At 42.6% G+C, this 9,527-nt stretch overlaps 1 protein-coding gene across 2 annotated transcripts in view; it reads left to right on the top strand.

Annotated features, from left to right (window-relative positions):
* The first annotated feature begins 2,274 nt into the window (after positions 1-2,274).
* ACBD3 (acyl-CoA binding domain containing 3) overlaps positions 2,275-9,527 on the top strand; it is a 36,754-nt gene continuing 29,501 nt past the window's right edge. For both annotated transcript variants that reach the window (XM_075204347.1, XM_075204346.1), the window contains exon 1: positions 2,275-2,541. In XM_075204347.1, coding sequence (XP_075060448.1) covers positions 2,352-2,541 — 190 coding nt within the window. In that variant the 5' untranslated portion in view covers positions 2,275-2,351. The remainder of the gene's footprint in view (positions 2,542-9,527) is intronic.

Genomic DNA, 9,527 nt, shown 5'->3' with positions numbered 1-9,527 from the left:
TCATAGTACGGCCAATGGATAAACTTTTTTTTTTTGTCCTCCAACATATGGCCCGTGCAGAGAATACTAAAACACCCTGTGGTATCATTTTTCCTTATTTAAAAATGTAGACATTTTTTTTTTTTCTCATGGTGTTCCACAAAGGTTTTCAAAAGATCTGGACTTTCATAAACAAAAAAAAGTTAAGAGATCCTGTAATATGTACAATGTCTAGAATATGTGATTTTTGTCTCCCTCTGCTGGTGCGTATGGGTAGCAGTAGCCAAGTACATCTTTGCATGATGATGGAATTGAACCATTGTAACTGAGAAATAGAGAAAGATATTTCACGGTTACCTAGGTCCGGAATTAAAAGACAATTCATTTATATATTCACATTTTTAAATCATGTTGCTTCTCCAATAAATAAAATATGATACAAGTGTCTTTATTAAATGTAGATGTGTATGCAAATAACTTATATACAGTACTTCAGTGCTTGTATGTATATCATGCTGTGGGGTATTTGGAGCCAAGGGTATATTTCCACTAATATGCATGCCCAAAATTATAAAATTAAATGGCAAAAAGTTGGTACTTGAAAACATTAGAAGAGGGGTTGTGTGAGTGAAAGGACCAATCACATGCTACAATCGCTTGATTGTGGCTTGTGATTGGTCCTCCTGCTACACACTTACTGGTTTTTGGTCCATGGCCTATTTTGCCCCTGATTTCCAATCATTAATGTGGAGAGGTACAATATACATTACAGTAATATATATTACAATATAATTGTATCATGATCTGCGCTGTCCTGTTGTATAGAGAGATGTAAAGTCTTACTGGACTTTCTACATCCAGAGCACCATACAAAGACGTCACCGATGAGCTCAGGGCTAGAAAGTCTCCGATAGCTACAGAACTGACCCCTTCGTCATGTCTGGGGCCCCGTCTCAGATTCTGCATTGTGGTCCCAGGAATCTTTAGCTACACCACTGTCAGTAGTAGAGTTGAGGCAGGAGTCTAAAACTGAACATTAATTTAAATTAATAATGTGCCTCTACCTGTCAATATATAAATCATACGTGACCTGATGTATCAGACTCCCATAGTCCCATAGAGTATAAGCTTGCGAGCAGGACCTTCTCACCTCTCTGTATTACCCAGTATTATTTTATTAGTGTTTCAGGGCCGTAACTAGGGCTGTGCAATAGGGGCGACCGCCCAGGGTGCAATGCTGAAGGGGGGCGCAGTTTTTGAATATTTTAGGTTAATTTGGTTAAAATTAAGGGCTAGGGGGGCAGCATTACTCTTTCTCGTCCCAGGCGCTAAAATTCTAAGTTACGGCTCTGATGTGTTATTCCCAATTGTAAAGCGCTACGGAATTTGCTGGTGCTACATAAATAAATGTTGATGATGATGAGTCTCCTCTCTTTTAAACACAACCAGAGAGGGTGGGCAGCATCCTCTGCTGACAAGGACATGTAGTATATATCATATTTGCCAACTTCAGGAAGATGCCAGGGGAAGGTGGTCGTGCGGGACTCGACGCATCGCATGATTTGGCCATGCCCTTGCAACGTAATAACGCAGTCATTACTGCGGGGCAGGGCCAAAATGGAGAGATTCCCTGAGATTTACGTCATTTTGGCTCTAATTGTGTAGTCCGGGAGACCTACCTGGAATTTGGGAGTCTCCTGGACATGCCGGGAGAGTTGGCAAGTATAGTATATATTGTATAAGAAAAAATCTAGGTCTACCTCTGAGTTTGTGGGAACAGTTGTAACAGGAAGGCATAATCATGCACAGGTATAGTTTACCATTATATATATATATATATATATATATATATATATATATATATATATATATATGGAATAGATAGATATACAAAATCTGTGAGCCCATATGTCATCACTTGTGTCCATTAGACAACCTTGTGTATTATAAAGAATCACATTATCCCAGCTGTATATTACCAGAGTCCTGTACAGAAGCAGGTCCTGTGTCCCCTGTGACTGACATATATAACATATAACTACAGTAAGTGTATTATAATCACATTATCCCTCCTGTATATTACCAGAGTCCTGTATAGAGCAGGTCCTGTGTCCCCTGTGACTGACATATATAACATATAACTGCAGTAAGTGTATTATTATAACATACATCAGACCTCTGTGAGGGGACCGGAAGTGAGGGGCGGGGGCGCGCACTCGCACGGTGACAGCTCACCTCGGAGAACGTGCGGCGCGCTCCCGGACCGACAGTATGCGCATGCGCACTGGGCGGCGGTGACGTGCGCGGCCCCGGGTGACTGGGACGGTGGAGCCGGAAGTCGGGACGTGGCCGGCGCTGTGTGAGGGGGGAGGATGGCGGTGGTGAGCGGTACGGAGCGGCTGGAGGTGTCTATAGATGGGATGACGCTGACCCCGGATCCTGAGGAGCCCGCGGGGCCCCGAGAGGAGGAGCCGGAGCCACAGGACGAGGCTGTGAGCTGGGAGCAGCGCTGGGGCTTCAGCCTGGAGGAGCTGTACGGGCTGGCCCTCAAGTTCTTCAAAGGTATCTTATACCCAGCAATAACACCCAGCTGAGAGCTCCAGACCCTGCCTGTGGCCCCTGCTGGCCCTGGGAGCTGTGCCCCCCACTGAAGGTACACTGGCCTGTGGCCTTAGGAACCTATCACCAATGGGTAGGCTCCTAAGGCCACAGCAATAAATATATATTTTGCCCTGTGTGTTGCTGTCTCTAGGATGCATCCACGGTGGCTCAGTGGTTAGCACTTCTGCCTCACAGCACTGAGTTCAATTCCCAACCATGGCCTTATCTGTGTGGAGTTTGTATGTTCGCGTGGGTTTCCTCCCACACTCCAAAAACATACTGGTAGGTTCATTGGCTGCTATCAAAATTGACCCTAGTCTCTGTCTGTCTGTCTGTGTGTGTATATTAGGGCATTTACACTGTAAGCTCCAATGGGACAGGGACTGATGTGAGAGTTCTCTGTACAGCGCTGCGGAATCAGTGGTGCTATATAAATAAATGGTGATGATGATCCCCTGTCATGCAGTGCACAGAATTGTCCCTTCTACTCTTAAAATGGACAACAGTTTATGGTGTGTTTAGAATCCCACACTTGTCTACTTTATATTTTGTTTTACTATTATAACAATTTTAGACAAACTCTATAATATTGGGTATTCTATATAGGGTGTTTTAGTTTGTAGTCTGGAACATCCTTTCAGTTACTTATTGATGTGTGTAGTGGGCATATCGGCATTCACGTGGAATATGTTTATATTGCAGACTATCTGTCACAACCACACAAGAATCACAAATCCAGAATACATTAAGTGTCCCAAAGGGATGGCTGTCATTGTTGTATTGTCATGTGATTTGCACTAGTGACAGACGGGGGTGTCACTCTTATTCCTAGGGCTTCCTCTGTCCTTCACACTTCGGCCACCTCATCTGAGAGGCCACAGGAAACTGGGCAGCCTCTCAGGAGCTCTACAAGCTTCCAATTCAAATGTGTCCCATCACTTAACAGCAGGAAGCCGTGTAAAACACATTTGTTTCCTCTAACATATGATGCAGTAGTGCTATAGTTTGAACTGCGTTCTGTTTCACAAGGTGTTTTTGTTTTGGTGCGTTTATGACACTATTGTTACCCCGGTGACAGTTTAAATCCCTCGCTATTGTAATTTTCTTTGATCACTAGGGGGCACCTGCAATTTAAATGTCAGATTGTATATTACTGTCCTTGGTCTTATAAGGTGGTGTTTAGGGCAATGTGTTTTTCTAGTATAAACACAGTAACAGTTGCATATTTGCATTCTGTAGGATATACAATCTGACCTTTATGTGCTCTTGCATCACGACAAGATACTTCCTGCTGTCAGCTTTGTGTGCATCTTGCTTGACTATTTGCATAATGTTTTAGCAGCACATTAAATCCTAAATTTGAACAGTTTTGCTGTTATAAGGATAAGATGTTGTAACATATTTATTATTGTTGTTTACCGTTGATGTCCTGATTGCCGGGTATTCTTGTGGCTAGATTTACTAAACTGCAAGTTTGAAAAAGTGGAGATGTTGCCTATAGCAACCAATCAGATTCTAGCTGTCATTTATTTTGTTCACTCTACAAAATGACAGCTAGATTCTGATTGGTTGCTATAGGCAACATCTCCACTTTTTTAAACCCGCAGTTTAGTAAATATACCCCATGGTGTCTAAAAAGTACCTGTGTTTTATACCACTTTCATACTGCCGCCCCTGCAATATCCCGGGTTTTTGAAGCCGGGTTTTTGCAGGGGCTCGGAGCGTCCCAGCTCAGAAACACCATTCATACTGCACCTTGGACCCTGGAATTTCCCGGGTTGACCCCATTCATACTGCACAAGTCTGTGCCCTGGCAATTTGTGGGAGTCATCACCAGAGCACTTTTCATTGGCTGAAAGCTGGAATATGGAAGTAAAGAAAAAATAAATAAATCTCAGTTTCTCTCTCTGTGTCTCCCCTTCCCCCTTCCCCTATGCAAAAACCCTCTCTCCCCTATGCAACTATGCAAAAACCCTCTCTCCCCTATACAACTATGCAAAAACCCTCTCTCCCCTATGCAACTATGCAAAAACCCGGTGTTTTTCCATTCATAGTGCAGGCAACCCGGGTCCGACCCGGGAATTACCCCTCGATAAATCCCGGGTTGAAGACCCGGGTTTTTAGACCCGGGATTTTTCACTTGTACCATTCATACTGCACCAAGACCCGGGTCGTTTGAGCTCGACCCAGGAAAAACATGGGATTTTGGTGCAGTATGAATGGGGTATTAGAGAACTTTTTGTCCAGTCCAGTTTTGGAACTTTTTCTGTTTACCCCATCATCACAGTGGCTGCAAATTGCAGGACAGTCTGTCACCAGGACAATAAGATAAGCAAAGTGGAATTTTAAACAAATTCGGAGCCTGGTGAGTGAGCATGGTGTCTTATGTAGGAACAGTTGTGATAACATCCCTAGAGAGAAGCAACATGATAACACAAGCGGACCTCCTCCTGGCTGAATGCACAATGTGCTGTGATCATTGAGCTACGTGTACACACTACAGAAAATTTCTCCTGAGGCAATGTCCTTAATGATTTTACCAACGATAAAAAATAAAAAATCCTGATCAGCAAACTGAACACATTTTACAATATTTACATCCAGATCTGTGCTCTTAGTCTGTCATAACCAACGGCTGAATAGATCATGACTCTGCCCATTCCATAGAGATCTATGGACGCTGCCGATCATGAGCGCATACACACTGCAGAATTGGAACAACATTGTTCCAACGCTGAACAATATTTTTAGTTTAATTTAAAAATCAAATGAAACGATACAATGTGGTTTGGAACAATAATCATTCATCATTGGTGCGTACACACTAATGTGATATCGGGCCGAACAGTCGTTTATCATGTGATTGGCCCCACAATCTGAAAACCCTGTAGTGTGTACACAGCCTAATGAAGGACCTAGGAGCTGTCTTGTTCGTTCTTGTCAGATGACTGAGAACGGGTCGGTTTATCAAAATCTATTGCATTGATACTATAAAGTTAGATATCCTCAGTATATAATTATGCAGTGTGGTTACTGGGACTTGTCGTGTCCTGTTCTACAGGCTGGTGGACCACAGGCTCTAACGGTTATTTAAAAACATTGTGCAAAGCTGCAAATTTGCCCTGAAAGCACAACAGCCAATAAGCTGTTTGCTTTCATTTGTCTTCAGCAAGTTACCTTGCAAGCAAATATCTAATTGGTTGCTATGGTCTTAGTGCAGATTTGTACCTTTGAGCAATATTGGTAAAGCCACAGCATAGACTTATGCTATTGTGATTTACGCAGTTCGTTAGATCATGTGTAGTCGGCTTCTCTCCTGATGCTGGTAATGACAAGCTCATTGACCTGGAGGCTGCCATGTTGGTTGCAAGGAAGCTGAAGCTTGTCTTATTTTTGCAGACTATTGTTATGGCAACCAGTGCGGCATAAACTTGTAGAACTATTAGTAGAAGAAGTCTTCACCTTTCCCGTAGAGACTAGTTACGCTCACAGGTACTCGGATGCCCCCAGGACTTACACTCAGTGTAGTACAGGTTTATGTTCACACAGCAGCACACAGGTGCAGGAGGTAATACACAGGGTAGAGACAGGCCAGAGATCTACGGACTGAACAGAGCACCGGTGGAGAAGTTGGTCACAAGCAATGGTTCAGAGTCCGGGTACAGGCAGAAGGTCAGGGTCACAAGCAATGGTTCAGAGTCCGGGTACAGGCAGAAGGTCAGGGTCACAGGCAAAGGTTCAGAGTCCGGGTACTGGCAGAAGGTCGGGGTCACAGGCTATGGTTCAGAGTCCGGGTACAGGCAGAAGGTCAGGGTCACAGGCAATGGTTCAGAGTCCGGGTACAGGCAGAAGGTCAGGGTCACAGGCAATGGTTCAGAGTCCGGGTACTGGCAGAAGGTCAGGGTCACAGGCAATGGTTCAGAGTCCAGGAAACAGGCGGAGATCATACACAGAGAAAGCAATCCAAGGTTTCAACACCAGAATAGCACAGGAGCAGGCAGCAGTACTGAGACAGGACGCTATAACCAGCAGTGAGGCTCAGTCCTCACTGCCTTAAATAGTGCCAAGGGGCAATCAGAGCAAGGCCCTGCAAGTGCTCCTAGGTTTTTGCCTAATAAATTACTGGCACAGTTGCCAAATGAGAAAGCAGAGTGCCCAGCTGCTAAACTAAACAGCCATGATTTGGCTGAACCTAACTAGTCCTTCGCATGCCCGGCTGTTTGACAGCTGGTCAGGCGCGGCGGCAGGGAGCTACAGGCGTCCCGGGACGTGGTGACTGGAAGTGACATCCCGGTCGTCATAGCAATGGCCGGGATGCCGGAGACCAGGGGCAGTGAGTCGCGGCGGCTCCTGACAACTATATTTGGTATTTGAACGACAGGCATCTATCAGTTCATGTCCTAGTCATTGTTTCCACTATCGGTCAACAATCCAGGACAGTGTTTTGTCAAAAACCTAATAAGACTGGGTTACTAAATATTGACCATATGTTGATTTATAAAAGTGTGTTCTGCTATAATTGTGTCTTTGTTACACTGGATGCACAGCGTGAGGGCAGCTATCACATGGTGTTATCACAGGATACTATCACGGTGTCACACATCATAGCTGTGTAGGGCTTTTTTTTCTTCTTGAATTTGTGTTGCTGTAACTCTTTATTTCAAGATGACGGAGACACCACATATTGTACAGATAATACTGTAACATATGCATCTATCGAAATGTAAAACCTATTAACGTCTTAAACACATGGTTAAGTATACCTTCTTTATGTCATGCTTTAATAATTTATTTATGTGGAGCGGAACCTAAGTACAAATCAGGTGGAAGACAAATAATAATGAGAGGTGTATTAAGTATAAATTTGTGTGTAGGGGGGTTTATGTAACAACACACTTTCTCATGGTTTAATTAAAAACAGTATCTCGAGGTCAATAAATAAATAAAAAAAGCTTTGTAAGTAGTGGTTTAACTAAATATTAACTCCAAGACTACTATAAAACAGCACACTTACCAGTATTTTGCTAGCGTACATTCTTGCTACATGGAAGACTAATTTATCAGAGTTTCACGACCAGTAAACACAGGACAGAGGGGTCTATTTACCAAGGAGCGCTTAATATGAAAGATACTTTTCAATCCTCATTGCATAGATGAGGATTGAAAGTTATCTCATATTTACTAAAAAAAACAACACTGGAACAGCCGTTCCAAAAAACGGCTGTTTCTGTGAAGTGTACCGCTTACCTGACACTTCTTTTTCTCAGTGATGTTCTTCGTCGTCTTTTTAATCATTCTGCGCATGCGCCGACTGCAAAACTCGCACAGGCGCACAGAGCAGCCTAGTGTATAGCGAATAAAGAAAAATTAGCATGTGACAGGGAGGGATGACATGATCCCACCACACATGCGCTGTCCATCCCTGCTCTTCGGAGCAGAGCTGTCGGCAGTGAAACTTTTCAGTTATGTTAATATATGCGAGCTTGAGCTGCCGTACAGTAACATGATTGAAAAGTTAATTTCGTTCATTGTTAAATAGCGTTACTGAGCACTCCCCATACACTGTTATGGGGAGTGCTCAGGAAAAGCGATAAGAGATTCAAAGCAGCAGATATCTGATATCTGCTGTGATGCAGTGATAGTTAATAAGAAATTTGCAGTTGACATTTTCGGGAATTGAACACACTATTTTGTTTCATAATTAGGCCCCACAGAGAGATATATCTGTAATATATTCTCAAATAAGTGTTCAATTTAATTCCAAAAGGTAGTAATCTTAGGACATGGTAGAAATCTGGCTAAATCTTATTGGGTCTAGCTGGTACCATGTACCACCCTGTATACGTCTAGTTTTTCCTTTTGGTATTACAGATTGGCCTTTTTATTTTATTTTTAGCAATTCTGTCAACAGCAGAAACTAAGGCTTCACATTTTGGGGGGAAACACTAACCCTATTTGTATTGAATTCAGCGTGATTTCCCTGTGTACAGCAGTATATAACAGTATCCTAAGAAACCAGTCTAAACGATCTATAATTTGAAATATTAGAACTAGACTAAGAGAATATTGACAGTAGTTAAAGTTCAATTGGCCTGTATTGTCTGCTTGTTTTACTTATTAATGATTTATTTTGGTGGTCAACCTCGCTCCTTTTTTCTGATCACTGACTATCAATGTAAAGACGAAGCTATTTTTAATTATTATTATTATTATTATTTTTACCTAAACAGTAGACCTTTTACACCCTTGTGGTATACTATCATTTCATTTGTGACAGGGCCCATTTAAAGGGCTAATTCTACGTTACAAAATAACACATTACAGGTAGCACGTTGACCATTGACAACGTCCTGAAAGCAGCGCCGGGCACCCACCCTGTTACTTATCTTAAAAATTATACTTATCTATAAATTAAACAAAATCCTGGGATCTTGTTTAATTTATAGTATTCCAGCCACTTCTGAGCTATTCTTTAAATACCTCCAGATTGGCTTAACTCCCCTAAATGTTGCTTTAAAATGAATGTATTTGCTTTAGCAGCAGTTGGACATATGATCAAGAGTCTTTACAAGATCACATGATGAGATCAGAGAACAAACAGTAGGTCAAGCTGGTCAATCATCCAATTGTAGAAGTGAAGGACTCAAATCACTTTACATTGTGAGCTCAGCTGCAGTTCTGTGCGATCATTCACATCAGTCCCTGCCCCATTACAGCTTGGAGTCTAAATTCTCTACCCAAAATAAACACTCTGGTCCATTTTTGTCTGAAGCCAGTGAACCTACCTGTATGTATTTGAACTATGTCAGTGTTGACTAACCCTTGACACTCCAGGTGTTGTGAAACTACAAGTTCCAGCATACCCTTCCAGCAATAAGCTGCTATATATTGGCAAAGCATGCTGGGACTTGTAGTTTCACAACACCTGGAGTGTCATAGGTTAGCCA

This window comes from Mixophyes fleayi, chromosome 3, assembly GCF_038048845.1.
Source record: "Mixophyes fleayi isolate aMixFle1 chromosome 3, aMixFle1.hap1, whole genome shotgun sequence".
In the NCBI taxonomy this organism is placed as follows: Eukaryota; Metazoa; Chordata; class Amphibia; order Anura; family Limnodynastidae; genus Mixophyes; species Mixophyes fleayi.
The sequence above is the reverse complement of the archived record's forward strand: the minus strand, read 5'-3'. Positions and strand labels throughout refer to the sequence as shown.